This window comes from Ochotona princeps, chromosome 26 (genome assembly GCF_030435755.1).
Source record: "Ochotona princeps isolate mOchPri1 chromosome 26, mOchPri1.hap1, whole genome shotgun sequence".
Taxonomy (NCBI): domain Eukaryota; kingdom Metazoa; phylum Chordata; class Mammalia; order Lagomorpha; family Ochotonidae; genus Ochotona; species Ochotona princeps.
The window spans coordinates 22,521,352-22,536,644 of record NC_080857.1 but is presented as its reverse complement, the minus strand read 5'-3'; the positions used below and the strand labels follow the sequence as shown (position 1 = coordinate 22,536,644).

Sequence of the window (15,293 nt, the reverse complement as noted above, 5' to 3'; positions counted from 1 at the left end):
AGACCGTGGGGCTTCCCCAGGGAGCACTTGACCCTGGGCACCAACCTGCCCCTGGGTGTAGCTCACAGCTTCCAAAGGCCTTCTCTTTGGATTGTGAACCGTGGGGCTCAACTACAAAAATAAGCATGGACGAGAAAGAGCCTGCAGGAGTCTAACCACCTCCCGCAAGACCCTGGGCCAGCAGCGCTTGAAGCTGTTTATGCCACCATCCCATGCTTGTTTCTCTCATACCCTTTGTCGTTCATGTCTCTGCAGGATCTCCAATGAAAACTACGTCCCGCACGGGCTCAAGGTGGTGCAGTGTCACATCCAGGGTGGCCTGCGCTCCCTCATGCAGCTGGAGAGCCGCTGGCGCCAGCACTTCCTGGACTCCATGCAGCCCACACACCTGCCCCAGCAGTGGTCGGTGGATCACAACCATCAGAAGCTGCTCCGGAAATACGGGGATGACCTTCCGATCAAGCTGTCATGAGCGCTGCCCCTGCCCAGGTTAGGACGGGTGGGAGGCCGTGGTCGAGGTGGAACGGACCTGTCTTCCTGTTGGACTGCATCAGCATCAGTTGTCAGAGCCCGAGTCAGAGTGCGGGTCAGGATGCTAGCCTGTACAGATCCCGGATCTCCTGGAGCCGTCAGGGTGCGATCTTAAGGGCAGCTCAGGGTTTTTGGATTTTAACTGGGCAAGAGCAGTACGCATGCTTTTTTCCTCTTTTGTTTTGTTTTTGTGAGCAGGAAAGGCCTCAACCTTTATTCCACTCCCTTTCTTCCTTTCCTGCACCAAGGGAAACTGAGGATTTCTCCAAGAAGCCGCTTGTCTAGACTCTTAGATCGTCGTTTTTTAGCACACTGCCTGCCTGTGAAGCGCACCGATTGGCCTCAGTGGTCGAGGTCGGACACCCAGGGCAGCCCCCCCCACTCCCCACCCCCCAGGATCATTTTCTTTGGCTTTGTGCTCTCCTGTGACTCACCCATCCCAAGCGGCTTGCTTCCGTTGGTCTCCCAGGCTTGACTATGCTCCCCTTGTCACACTGGAAGAAACACAGCAGTGTCCTGCTGTGCGCGCTGCCCCCTCCTCAGGGAAGCCCTCTGCTGCAAGTAGAGGTGGGGCGGTGGGATCGGGGCAAGCGCTGGGCTGTCCTCCCGCTGTGCCCAGTGCTTCGGTTCCTGGCTCAGCTCTTCCCTGTGCGTTGTTTGCTTGCTTCTTGCATGCTCCCTGCCCAGCACTGCAAGCATTTCTGGCTCTCTCCCTTCCTAAGGGGGACATTCTATTTTTCCAGAAACTGTCAGCTCCATATACTTTGTGTTCCATGCATTTGGTGACACCGACCTCATTTTGGCACGTAATACACTCTAGAGGTCAGGTGGCCCTGGAACCACCTTGCATTTCGCCTGAGGCCCGGGGCCCCAGGTTCAGGGAACCCCGTACATGTTTGGGAGGGTGATGCTTCATCTTTCAAAACGTTAAGTCACTGCTTTGAGTATAAAATTAACTTATTAGTGATCGTACTTTTTCTAAAAATTTTGAGGAAACTTTTACATTTTACAAGATCTTAACAAGTTTAAAAAGGACATTTAAGGTCTGAACCAACAAGAGCTCTGTTTTGGAATTGTACCCAAGTTGGTGATGACTGGTCTAACCTTGATTGATTAAAACTTCTAAGCACAAGACTCACTGCTTGTCCGTATTAACACCCTTCTGTATGGCTTTTTATAAAACGGTGACTGTGCGTAGGGGAGGAGTTAACTACCCTGCAGGTGCCTGCCCCGTGGCAGTCCACACACACACACACACACACACACACACACACACGAGCACACGCGTGCACACACGGCACCATAGGCCAGCAATAGCTGCCCTACAGTCTGCATTTTGACCTACCACAGAAGTGGGGAACATCAGACCAGAAGGCCCTACAAAGAGGCAGCATCGTGTGGCCGATGTAACCACAATCAGGACTCGCAATTCAGTAAATCTATAGCAGGCTGATTTTAAGCTGATAATTGTATATAGTCCACAAGTGATGCTATACATACCGGACTGGCATAGCAGAATAGGCATTCCTGGGATCTCGACTAGAATTCGTGAAAGCCAGTGGCACGAGCCACTTTGAGGTGAATTGTAGGACCTGTGCCTCCTGGCTGTGTTGTGCAGGGACTGGGGTGGAGGTGGCCTTGGAGGAGAAAGGAAATCAGTGGTATCTGTTCCTGTTTGGATTCAGGTTTGCCACAAGGTGGCGCTTGTAGATTTGTGTTTAAACTCATTCTTAAGTGGCTCTGGTACAGTTACTGAGCCTAACCCGTATCTGTTTTTGAGTCATTTCAAGAAAACTTTCTTCCTCTGAGAAGTACAGGTATGGATTTTTGTTTTGTCTGATCCCCATGCTGGGAGCTGAGAAACACGCGGGGGCTCATGTGGGTACTTGGCCACAGAAGGAGAGCCTCTGGCCGGACCCAGTGAGGGAGGTGGAAGAGCCAGGCAGGGCGTGCCAGGCAGGGCGTGCAGGGTTCCCCTTCCAGCCCAGGAGGTTCGCTCCACTGTGCGGCTTTGAATCGTCATCCTCTGCATCTACCCTCAGCTTTAGGACTGACAGGTGCCATCTCAAATGAGAGATTTTAGAGTAATATATTTTATAACAAATATTTCTTTTCCTCTCATATAAACGTAATATGTCTTCTTATAAAAGAAGGATCTGGAAAGAGAATAAAACTAATTTATCTCGAGGCCAACGCAATAGCTCAATTGGCTAATCCTCTGCCTGCAAGCCCTGGGATCCCATAACAGTGCTGGGTCCTGTCCTGGCTGCTCCATTTCCCATCCAGCTCTGTGCTTGTGGCTGAGGAAATCAGTGGAGGATCATCTAAAGCCTCAGGACCTTACACTGACTTGGGATACCCTAAGGAAACTTGTGGCTCCTGGCTCCTGGCTTCACATCAGCTCAGCTGCTGCCCTCATGGGCTTTCAGGGAGTGAACCAGCAGATGGAAGATATTTCTCATTCTGTCTCCTTCTCTCTGTAAATCTGCCTTCCAGGTAAAAATGAATAAATCTTTGAAAAACAAAACAAACTCCATGTGTGTTCTCCCCCCCTCCCGCCCCACTCCAGTAGCACAAGGCTAAATGATGATGAGTTTCCTTTCAAAATTTAAAAATGTGTGTAATGTGTGTAAGGCCTAAGCCAGAACTAGAAATCCTACAGATCCACGGGCTGCTGCCCTGGCTTCCCCCCACCTCGCAGGTGGCACCGCCCAGCTGAGCATTCCTGCAACGTTGAGAGCTTTGCTTGTTCCGGTGCCTGGTCATGAGCGATGGACATGCTGAGTCGTTTCCAGTATTTCTCTGACTCCATCTTTGGTAGTTTCTTTAGACTTGGATCTTTGAAGTTACACCATGAAGAGGAGAGCTCACTGCTACAGCGGGAACCGGCTAGGAGTGAGGCACTGCTGCCCGTGTCTCATGGTGTCCCGCAGGCCTCCAAGGGAGTGGCAGTGAACGCTCAAAGGCGGCCTTCCCTGCCGTGTCTCCTGTCCTGTGTTGCTTCATTGCCCTCCTGCAGTCAGTGTCTTTTAAAAACACAACTGACTTGATAATACAATGTTAAAAAGAAAATTAAAAAATAACTTATTTTAAAAGAAAGGTGATAGAGGCCAGTGCTGTGGCATAGTGAGTGAAGCCTCTGTCTGTGGTGCTGGCATTCTCACCTGGATGCCTTTTTGAATCCTGGCTGTCCACTTCCAGTCCAGCTGCCTGCTAATACATCTGGGAAAGCAGTGGAAGATGGCCCAAGTGCCTGGGCCCCTGCACCCTTGTGGGAGAAGCTCAATGAAGTTCCTCAGACTGGCCCAGCTGTGCTGTTCTGCCCGTTTAGGGAGTGAGTCAACAGATGCAAAGTCTCCTCTGTCTCCTCTCTCTCTGTGACTCTGCCTTTCAGATGAATAAACCCTGTGAGTAAGTAGAGGTGAGAGAGGGATTAGCAGTTCACCATCCCAGGGTGATGGAGGCGTGGTCTGCGGGGATTTCTGGTTGCTGAAGAATGTGATTGTAAGTGATTTGTTCTCACCTGTGTCGTGAATAGAGCTCTGATGACAGCCCACGTTCTGCTGACAGAATGTCCTTTTAGACTCTTAGGCTCCCAGCAGACAGAAGGAGCCGCTGCCAGCACCCTCTGCTGCTGCTGCTTTGGGGCCGTAACGTTTTGGTATCGCTACCTTCCTGCTTTAGCCTGCCTCTTAATTTAACTTTCATTCTCTCTTCTTTTTTTTCCCTTCATTATGCCTCATCCTGTGGAGAACTGCTCGTTTTTTTCTTATAGAAGAAATGCTTGTTTACCAATTACTATGTATTCTAAGTGAATTTTAGCTTTTTTCCTGGTCTTTCATCCTATCTACTGTAAGACTGTCATTATTGAGTACCTGGTTCCCTCAGGAATTTGGTGAGATGATGAGATTGGCCGAAAAGAGGGCATAGCGGTGATTCTTGTGTTGATTAACTCTTGATTGGAATTACATAAAAATATTACATAGACTCTATGGGGAGCAGCCTTACGGTGCAGAGGGTTAGCCACTGCTTTTAGTGCTAGTACCCAAGGGCCAGTGCAAGTGCTGGCAACCATGTTTTCAATCCAGCTTTCAGCTAATGTGCTTGGGCCGGCAGTGGGTGATGACCCGAGTACTTGGGTCTCTGCCATCCACTTGGGAGAGCAGGACAGGGTTTCTGGTTCTAATTTTCGACCCAGCTCAGACATGGCTGTTGCAGCCTTTTAGGGAGTGAACCAGTGAATGGAAGATCTCTGTCTCCGTTTTTCCCTTTCTATGTAACCCTGTCTATTAAATAAATAAATAAGTAAGTAAGTAAATGACCTTTACTTGAAAAAAAAATAACCGTCACACAATGCAGCAAAGGCTCTGTTTAGGATTCGGCTGATCTTCTCAGCCATTCCCCACATTGTATCTGGGTCCTGACCAGATTTCTGCCTGGCCCGTTTGTGAGTGGTGTTGCTTCAGGTGGCAGAGCAGGGCTAACAGGCAGACTTGTCCTGTTCCAGCAGCCTGCCAGGAGCTGCCCAAGTCGCTCCCTGTGCTGTAACTTCTCCATGTGTCTCTGATGTGTTGTTTCCTGCTCAGCTTTGTGGCCAGCTCTTGCTGGAGGCCCCTTGGACACTGGATGAGTGCATGGGCGTCAGGAGTGTCACAGGGCCTGCTCCATCCCTCCTGGCTTCTAACAGGATGCATGCTGTCGCGAAGGTTACAGCTGTGCGCTGCTCTGAAAGGACATGACATGGTTGAGGTTTTCAGGTGAAGGGAAATTAATAATAATAATACGTCACTGATAGAGAACTGACTAAAACTGGGCACTTCAAAGGCAAACATTAAGCTGATAAGTAAAAACTTCCTCCCGCCCTCTTTTATTCTTACTACTGTTTGGTCCACTGTTGTCCATCCGGGAGTCTTGAAACATGACCAACTCAGAATCAGTCTGTGGACTCGTTTGTCTGACCCTGGCCTCTGTGGACTTTGCCCTGCTCACCCTGGCCTTGGCCTGAGGAGCAGCTCAGATAGGCATGTGTGAAATGTAAGATTTGCATCCTGTGAGGTGTGTCTCTGAGTCGCCAGTTTCCATGCACCGACAACAGATATGTTTTCCAGACCATCTGTGCACTTGGTTTCCGTGGTGGACACATGGCATGGGCTTTTCTGTGTGTTAGCACCCGGTTGTTCTAAGTATGCTCAACTCAGATCTCTTCACAGCCGTTGTCACCAAGATGTGCACAGGAGCCCCTAGTTTCTGCCAACTTGCAGTCATCTTTTGTTGCTCCAGAAATAGTGAGCACACTTTAAAAGAAGTTCAGGTTCGTGTCTCTGCCTTCTTCCAGGTGGGCCCTAATTGATCTAAAGTTCTGACCAGCTTTGTTATATCTACAGAGCCAGCTAAAGCCCCAGTCAGCTGACTCGGCTGCTTCCTAATCAAGATGTGCACGTTTGGCCCTGCAGGCTTGGCAGGTCTGCGTTACAGCACATATGGTTTCCTCTGAGTTCTTGGATCCAACAGACAAGGCTAAAGGTGGCTCTGCCACGGAGCGTAAGAGGACTTGGGGTAGTTCCCAACCTTCCCCTGGCCTGCCCCACCATCAAGTATTGTACAAGTGCAGAGCAGTTGGCTGCTGTCCTCTCAAACTATCATCAGAACTTGACCTTGGCCAAGATTTTGCCTCATCTCCTCGGCATTTCAGCCCCGAGTTGCGTTTCAGCCATGGAATGCTTAACCAAAAGCACATGCTCATGGTGGTGGTTTCCAAACAGCGAGTTTTGCGAAAAAGTCCAAAAGAGTTGTTTTCTTAAAACAACAGCTTTCTCTGAAGCAGCAACCCCCCAAACCCTCCATACAGTGACTGGCTTATTTTTGACACAAGGACTGGAATGATGTTGCTAACAATACTTTATCCAATGGAAGCACAATGAAACTACAGCAAAGTACACAGATCTCAAGAGTGCAGTTTGACAGGTTTTGACAAACGCATACATCCCTATAACCATCCAGGACCAAGGTTTTTTGTTTGTTTTTTTTTTCTTTATTTTTGACATTCTTTACGTAGTTAATTAGGGCAAAAAGGTTCAAGGGCTACAGGAAAGTGGGTAAGACTATTATTCCCACATTGTTTTTGTCATGTATCTTGGGTAAAGAGGGAGATAAAGGGAGAAGCCCCACCTAGTCTCCCACCCATCCCAGGTCCCTGATGTGGGACATGCTCTGAGGGTCTTGCTTAAGTGATTTTGATAGTTCAACAGTTATGAATTGCTGCCAATCTCGCCATTCCAAGCATGATGAGGTCACTGAAGAATCCACTGATTGACATAGTCCATCTTAGGGTCTCTGTTTGCCCATTGCCAACATATGGTTAAGGTAGTTGATTGACTTGTTCTGTCCTCTGTCTTTTCATGGTTAGGGTTCTGAGTCTGGCAGTTCTGTTGGGGAGATCCCCAAAGAAACTTTGTGTGAGTTGTTCCCAGACCAGATTCTTGTGTGTACTTGCAAGCACGGGGCCGGCACAGTCCATCACCCTGATCAGCTGGTGGTTGCAATTGCTGGGACAGTTCTGATTTCAGCCCTGTCTTCCACTGGAACCAATGGGTGTTGCAGTCCAGCCTGATTCTTCTCAGCACACACTCGGCCCTCACACAAACCAATGTGGGCTGCAGCCTAGTCAGAGCAACCCACAATAACCCCCACCAGGCCCGCCCCCCCATCCTGGTTTGCCAGACTAGTCCCGTCTGTCCCACATCCCATTCAGCGCTCATACATGCCAATGGGCATTGAAGCTTAGTTCAACCCAACCAGCCCGACTATCTAGCCTACACACATGCTGTTGGGTCTTTTCTGTCTAGCCACCCCAGCCCCTGTCCTGGTTTTCTTGCCCTCCAGTGGGAGTGGTAACCCTAGAGGAGGAGCCCACTATTTCCCTTCTAGGCCACTCCCACTCCCGGATTATGCACTCTGCAGGGGGTTCTGCAGTGTAACTTGACAGAATTAACCCCCTGTGCCAGCTTCTGCCAGCTGATGCTGTGGCTAAACCCAACCAACCCTCACACACTCTAATTTTTGTTTGTACCAGTAGGAACAATCAGCTCAGTCTGGCTTTTCCCTGATCTAGTCCACATGAGGCCCACAGGTGTTGTAGCCCTGCCTAGTCTGGTCTACCCCATCCCAGCTCATGCTCTCCAGTGGGAATAGCTGTTTAGCAAGGGGGCCCCTCCACATTCCCCCTGCCAGCTCTGCCTCCTCCCTCCCTGGTTCTCACGCGTGCTGTTTGGGCGCTGTGGTCACATCCGGTACAGGTCACTTCACCTTGGCATTCCGTAATGTGCACTGTTTTTTTTTTTTTGCACTGGTTTTTGTCGCAACCGAACCTGGCTCGACCCACACTCTCTCCTGGTGCTCGGATTCGCCAGTGGGTGGTGTGAACTGGTTCAGCCTGGTCTGCCCCTGACCCATGCCAAATGTATGCCAACAGGAAACTTCCCACATGGCCTGTTCTGGGCAGGACCAGGGTTGTTAACATCACAGGAAAGAACCTATCCTTGAACCTGATGATGGGCAACTTGGGATTGAAAAGTTGTCCATTCGTCTACTCTGAAACAGTAAATCCTGGTCACAAATATGATCGAGGCTTAGAGGTCTGGGTCCAGGCAGTTCGCCCCTGTGTCACATCTAGTAGACTTGGCTCCTGTAAAGCTTCATAAAGTTAATTTTCATAAATTAACTTTTTATAAACATGTCTGATGGTCACATAGCACAAAAATGTTTTTGAAATACATAATAAAAAGGAGTTCTCTCACGTCCTTTCCCTCCTGGAAGGTAGCTGGTGTTACTGTTATTTGAAACAGAAAGAGAACATGGTATCTGCTGATTCCCTCCCCGCAAGTGGCTACAACAGCCAGAGCTGAACTATGACAGAGCCAGAATCCAGGAGCTCCATCCTCGTCTCCCACTTAGGTGGAAGGGGTCCAGGCACATTGGGCCACGTGATCCTGCCTTCTCAGGCAAAGTAACTACAAGCTGGTTTGGGAATTAGGGTAGCTTAGACTTGAATTGGCACTCTGATATATGATGGTGGTATCCTAAGTGGTGGGATAACTCTCTGTGCCACAATACTGTCCCTGTGTCACTATTATTTGTGTATTGCACACCCTTTAGAGAGATTGTAAATGTGCTTTGTTTTTACAGCCCACATTTCCTTGATTTTTCTTATCAGGTGGGCAGGATTTGACTCCCCAAACTCATGTGAACCCTGAAATCCTGTATTACCAATGAATGGATCCATGCTGATGATTGACACATTAGGATATCCAGGACAAAGCCAAGAACCCGGAGCTTCTTCTGAGTCTCCCACATAAGTACAGAAGCCAAGCACTTGGGGCATGTCCCATGGCTTTCCGAGGTGCATTAGCAGGGAGCTGGATCAGAATTGGAGCAGCTGGTTCTCAAACTGGCACCCGTTGGGATGCTGAAATCCCATTTGGAAACTTAACTTGCTGCACCACAACACAGACCCCATGAATTTTTTTGAAAATCCTTTACCTGTCTTACCTAGCAATATTTTACTCATTGGGCTGTTTTTGTTTTGTTTGTTTTGTTTTGTTTTGTTTTGTTTTGTTTTTTTATGAAACTGTTTGCAGTGTTTCCTCTTTCTTTCTTTTTTTTTTTTTCCTCTAAAGGCAGATTTCCATCCTTTGGTTCACTCCCCAAGTAGCCACAATGGCTGGAGCTGAGCTGATCTGAAGCCGGGAGCTTCTTCCAGGTCTCCCACGCGAGTGCAGGGTCCCAAGGCTTTGGGCCGTCCTCTACTGCTTTCTCAGGCTACAGGCAGGGAGCTGGATGGGAAGTGGAGCAACCAGGACACGAATCAGTGCCCACATGGAATCCCAGCACGTGCAAGGCGAGGGTTTAGCCACTGGACTATCACACTGGGTCCTTACTCATTGGCTTTAAGGGCTAGGGAGACAGTCTGCTCACCTGCTAACCCTCAAAGCTTTGGTGAATGGTTTTTCTTGGGGCCTTGTAGCTTCCAGACTTATTTTCTACTTCCTCTGGCAGGTGCCCAGCAGTCCTGCCTTCAGTCCAGGCAAAGGAGTTCAGCACTTGGTGTTCCAGGTCAAGCTCCGTGTGGCTTCCTTGGGGAAGCCCTTTCTTTTGCCTTCTTTGTCTTGCTCCAGGTGCATCACCCAGTACCTTTCAGCGCTCATTACAAAATCCCCACTGGCCAGGAAGCTCCCTCTGAGAGCTATCACACTTAAGCAGCATGAGCTCTCTGGCAAGCCTGAGGACAAAGGTCTGTCCCCATTGCAGAGGACCAGAGCTGTGCTCAGTGTGCCAGGGACACAGCCTGCACAGGGGAGGCTAGAAGCAGGGCCATTCAAGAGGGGCAGGGGTCCTCAAGGTCTCTGCCTGAGGTTCTAAAGCTGGAACTGATTTCTTCAGCCTCTGGCTGCAGCATTTTCTGGGCAGGGAAACATGAGGCGAAACGCATGGCTTGTTTGAAATGGATTGTGCTTGCTGCAGCCAATAAGCCTGGAAGCTTGGAAGGTGAGTGACCCCTTCCCGGGAGATTGACGCCGTGCCAATCCTCTGGCCTCCAGCTGCCCGGCTGGCCCCCTGCCTCCTCTCTGACCCCACAGTACTGCTCTCTGCACGGTTTCTCTTCAGGTCTTTCTGGTCTTAATATTTCCTATGCTGGTGTTGGCTTTCAGCCTTTTCTCCTGAAACTACCTTTCCTTGTGCCCTGTATCTCTTCCTCTCCTGGGTCTGTGCATGTCCACTGCGCTGCCTTCCCACCTGACTGCTGGGAGCAGCTCCATCCCTGCTGGGCGTGCAGTTGCGAGGCGGGAGACGCTGACCCTAGAGGCAGCAGCCAGCATTCCAGCATGGCCCTGTCTCCCTGGGTCAGCTCAGGGGCGTGTTTATTGAGAGGACGTGCAGAGTCCCAGTGCGGCATGGTCTCTCTCCACCCCAGCCACAGAGACGGGTCACGAGACCTAAGAGTGACCTCAAGCATATGGTAACTGTGACCTCTGAATTCACAACAGGACACAATGCAAAGGGAAGGCACTTTGAGAATGGGAAACTGGCTGTGTTGGCTCCTGGAAGACATAGGGTGTGGTGAGGGGAAATAGCTGGAACCTGCCTCTAGCAGTCTCAGCTGAGTCCAGGTGACAGCTCCAGATGGGGCAGTTTCATCTTGGCAGCGTGGCCTGGCGACAGGTTAGCCACAAGTGGGAGCATGAGAGGGACCAGAGGAAGGCGCAGATGAGTGATGGGCCAGCACCCATCCAGGGTTACAATTGGAGAAGGAGGCAGGGAAGGAAGGCTGGTGGGGATGAGACATTGTGAGCAAAGGCTAATAAGGAGCCGGCCAAGAGGAGAAAGCCGAGGTGGGTGAGGTGGACGGAGAGGCAGCAGCCCCGCTGTGCCAAGGAGAAAAGGTTGCCACGGAAAATCCTTCCTGCCTCTCATCTCCAGCCCTTTTTTTCTGCCTTGTCGCTGTGTGCACATTAATCGCAGCAGAAAACAAAGTGGCAGGCTGGCTTTGAATGGCTGGTCTCAGGCCTCTGTGCCCTTTGGATTGCCGGTGCTGTGGAACCCTCTGAATAGAGTCCCTGCTGTACTGTGCAGAGTGGCACAGTCAAGGAAGCTGGCTGGGGTGTGCCTGTCAGGATCCCTGCCGGCCTGTGGGGCAGCCGGGACAGCTGGCTTATAGCTCCATTGCTGGCTGGGCTCATCTTCCCTGGGACCCAAACCACATAGAGGCCTGTGGTGGGAGAAAGAGAAAGGAGGATGTTCCTCTTAGAGCAATGTCTAGGTGAGGAGGAAATCAATGCTCGAGGTCCTGGAGGTAAGAAAGGATGTGCAGGGAATAGAGGGGTCCCTGGGGTGCCAATTCTTTGCACGTCCTTCCCGTTCTCCTTCGCTATCCCTGCTAATCTGCAGGGTTTAGATTCTTAGTCAAAGGGAGTGTTTTAAATTGCTTGAGTGTACATGTCATTCTGTGAGTCTATGTGTAAGATTTATTTTATTTTTATTATAAAAGCAGTTACAGGGAAAAGGAAACACAGAGATCTTCCATCTGCTGGCTCACTCCCTAAATGGTCACAATAGCTGGAGCTGGGCCAATCCAAAATCAGGAGCCAGGAGCTTTCCCCGGGTCTCCCAGGTGGGCGCAGGGGTCCAAGGACCCTGCTGCTTTCCCAGCCACATTAGCAGAGAGCTCGATTAGAAATGGAACCGTCAGGACTCAAATGGGTACCCATTTGGGATGCCAGCGCTACGGGGTAAGGTTTAGCCTACCATGCCAAGGTGTTGGCCCTGATTGCCACTGATTTTTGGGGGGAAGGTAATAGTTTGAAATATTCAAATTAGTAAATAGAACCCTAAAATGCTCATTAGCATCAGGAAAGACCTTCCGAATACTTTGGTACCAAAGCTCTTACTTGTAAACATGCTAAAGAGGCCCAGGTAAATGACTTTTTTCGGGTTCCTAGGCTGGGTGATAGCACACCTAGGGCTAAAACACAGCTTTTCCTCCTCCTAATCATCCCACTTTCCCAGGAACACGGCACATGTTCCGTTTTTAGGTAGCAGCCTCTGTAGGGATACTTGATTTTAGAGATGGAAGGATGACAAATGATTAAGTTTGAATTCAGATATTTCTTGCAGCGGACACAAATATTGGGAAAGGCATCGGTCGTTCTAGGAAAAGCCTAGAGTCAAATTCCAGTGGAAAAGTAGAGGGGTCAGCATTGTGGCATAGCCAGTAAAGCTGCCTACTACAGTGGAGGAATCCCTTATGGACGCCTGGCAGTTTGCTGTTCTGCTTCCGATCCAGCTCCCTACGTACGGCCTGGGAAAACAGTGGAGGAGGACCCAAGTGCTTGGGTCCCTGCACGCGTATAGGAGACCTGGAGGAAGCTCCTGGCTATTAGCTTCGGCCTGGCCCAAACCCAGCCATCACTACCATCTGGGGAGTGAACCAGTGGATGGAGGATCTCACTTTCCTTCTTTCTCTGTAATTTTGCCTTTCAAGCAAGCAGAATAACTTTAAAAAAAGAAAAAGAAGTGTGCATGTGCACGCAGACACTGGCAGAAGATAGAAGAAGCTAACAGTTGATCAAATCAGCCAGCTAGGGACTGTAAACAGCACAGCGCCACCTCTGTCCAAGGACTCTGCGCTGGACAGAAGGCGCGGGCAGGCATTTTCTGATTGGGCGGGAGGGAAACATGTCAGAACAGACAGAGAGAATGAGCCATGCGTGGACCTGGGGTGGGGATACTGAGGGGGGTGAGGTGCCAGCCCATGCCACCTGACAGCTCTGCCACCATTGGCTCCATGGGCCCCAGCTGGTGACCACCAGCTACCAGGAGGAAGGTTTTTGTGCTGACCAAACAGCAGGATGATTTTTAAAAATTACCTGCCCCAACACCAGCTCCTGACACGGTGGGCACTGTCAGTATCCAAGACAGGCGGTTGATGGGCCTTTTGATGGCCCCAGAGGGTGGCTCGGTGGGTGGCAGCAGGTCATAGCCGACTGTCAACACAGGCTCTGTAAAAGCCCTCAATTGCTATGAAATGGTAAATTTTCCAAGCAGTGTGGATCTCATGTTACACAGCTCCTGCATTAACAGCTTTTTCTTCCTGTTCAGTCATTTTGACTGGTAAGGGAGTAGAAATTACCCTCCAAAAGGTCTCAGTAGGTATTTTCAGCCCAGCTGAGAGGTTCAAATATATACCAGTCCCAGGAACATTCTTTATTTCCGCTGTCCAGCTTCACCAGGAAAAAGGTATCCCACTTAGCTAGCAGAATGATGGAGTTGGGACCTTTGCTGAAGGACTTAACAATTGTGATAAGGGAAAGCAGTGGAGGGGGAGGGGGTTGGGAGAGCGGAAGGGGAAATCCCTGAGCTTATGGAGCTCTATCATGAAAAGTAAAAATAAAACAAAAAGAGAAAATGGAGTTATCCATTATAGGCATCAGATGGAAAGAAAAACAGGGCCAGGGTCACAGGTCTGTTCAACTCTAATTCTTTCTGGTCTTTTGTCTGGTCTCCAGGAAATCGAGCCAGGGTCTGTTCCAAGCCTCCCCCTAGGAGCTTGTTCTGATACAGAGCAGGTGATGAAATCTTTGATTAAAAAAATAAATCAATCAATAAAAAGATGTTCCTCTGCTTTGTCAGGATGCAGTCCCTGTAGGTAAGTGCAAGAACCAAGGCAAGAAGCAGCTGAGACCATGCCAGCTTATAGTACCCGCCGGCATGCATGTGGGTCAGGTCTGGGGGCAGGCCAGGCTGGGCTAGTTCTTAACATTCACTGGTAAATCTGAGAACCAGGATGGGGTGCAGGACCAGCTGGATTGGGCCACGACACCAGCCAGTCCACATTAGGGCTGGGACTGAGAGCTGGTTGGAATGGATCAGGCTGCAGCACCCACCAGCAGGAGCTGGAACTGGGGCCAGGCTGGACAGAGCCAGGTTGAAGCAACCACTGATGGATGCCTAGGTGAGGCAAGGCATGCCAGTCTGAGCACTGTGGATGCCCGGTATGTGAGCCCTGGGGGCAGGGTGTCCTGTGGAGACCAGGTTGCCTGGCCTGGGCCTTTGAGCCCACCTGCAAAAACTCATCCTCTTCATTGGAAAAGACAGAGCAGTGGATGGCATGTCCAGATACACATGGAAGATATGGCAGTCCATTGGAGCCTACAGAGGACGTCTAGCACCATAGCAGAGGAAGGAGAACAGAGCAATTGGAGAACTACCCCAGCCAAACAGTGGCAGCAAAAATCAGGGTGAATGGAGACTCTAAGGTCGACTGTGTCAGCCAGTGGACTCCTGGGTTTCGTCATCCTTGGATCAGCAAAATCAACAGCATTTCAGAATACTTGGAAACCAGTTGGGCAGAATCCTCAGAGCGTGCACCATGCTGGGACCCTGGATCAAAACTGGGTGGCCTTTCCCATCCCCAGATACTGTGGCCGTTGGGAGGCTGGGTGTGGCTTCTCCCCTTTTTTCTCCCCTTTCCCCAGATACAGGAAGAAGAAATAGAAAATTTGGAAACAATGATCACACCCACTTTCCCCTAACTCTTGATCCTTCCCACCCTGATCAACCATGTAAAAATGATCAAAAATAAGGTATTCCTAAGGGCCTGGCTCTAAGGGCTTGAGTGGGCAGCTGACAGAGGCAGATAAAAATAAAAAAAAAAAAGACCCCAGACTCTTCCTCACAGGAATATTTTGAGATCCTTAAGTATATTCTCCATTTATTGCAGCCACCACCTTCTTTTTAAACATCTATTTGAGAAGCTGAGAGAGCTTCTCCCATCTGCTGGTTCACTCCCCTCAGGCCTGGCATAGATAGGGCTGGGCTGGGGTTGGGGCCTCAATCCAGGTCCTCCACAAGGGTGGCAGAAACCCAGTGTTCTTGAGCCTTCACAGCTGCCAGCCTGGAGCCTTAGTAAGAAGCTGGAGTCAGGAACCAGAACCAGAACTGAAGCAGTACTGAACCCAGGTGTTTGGATATGAGCGATGGACACCCTAACTGTTAGGTCAAAGGCTACCCCCACCCAGCATGCTCAGACCAGACACGGGCAGGGCAGACAGACAGGTCCTCTCAGGACAGCAGCTCAGCAGGTCCCTGTTGAATCCTAGGCAAGGCGGGAGAGATCCACCTGGGGACTGCTCTGGAGAGAAACACTGCCCAGTGCCTTCTGTGTGCCCCAGACAAGCCTTCTCAGCCCCAGCAGTCAGCAGCAGCGT

The 15,293-nt window shown here is 50.2% G+C and overlaps 1 protein-coding gene across 2 annotated transcripts in view; it reads left to right on the top strand.

The window, feature by feature from the left end:
• EXD2 (exonuclease 3'-5' domain containing 2) overlaps window positions 1-892 on the top strand; it is a 57,550-nt gene extending 56,658 nt beyond the window's left edge. For both annotated transcript variants that reach the window (XM_058655567.1, XM_058655569.1), the window contains one exon: window positions 256-892. In XM_058655567.1, the coding sequence (XP_058511550.1) occupies window positions 256-472 (217 nt within the window). In that variant the 3' untranslated portion in view covers window positions 473-892. The remainder of the gene's footprint in view (window positions 1-255) is intronic.
• Window positions 893-15,293: the final 14,401 nt, after the last annotated feature.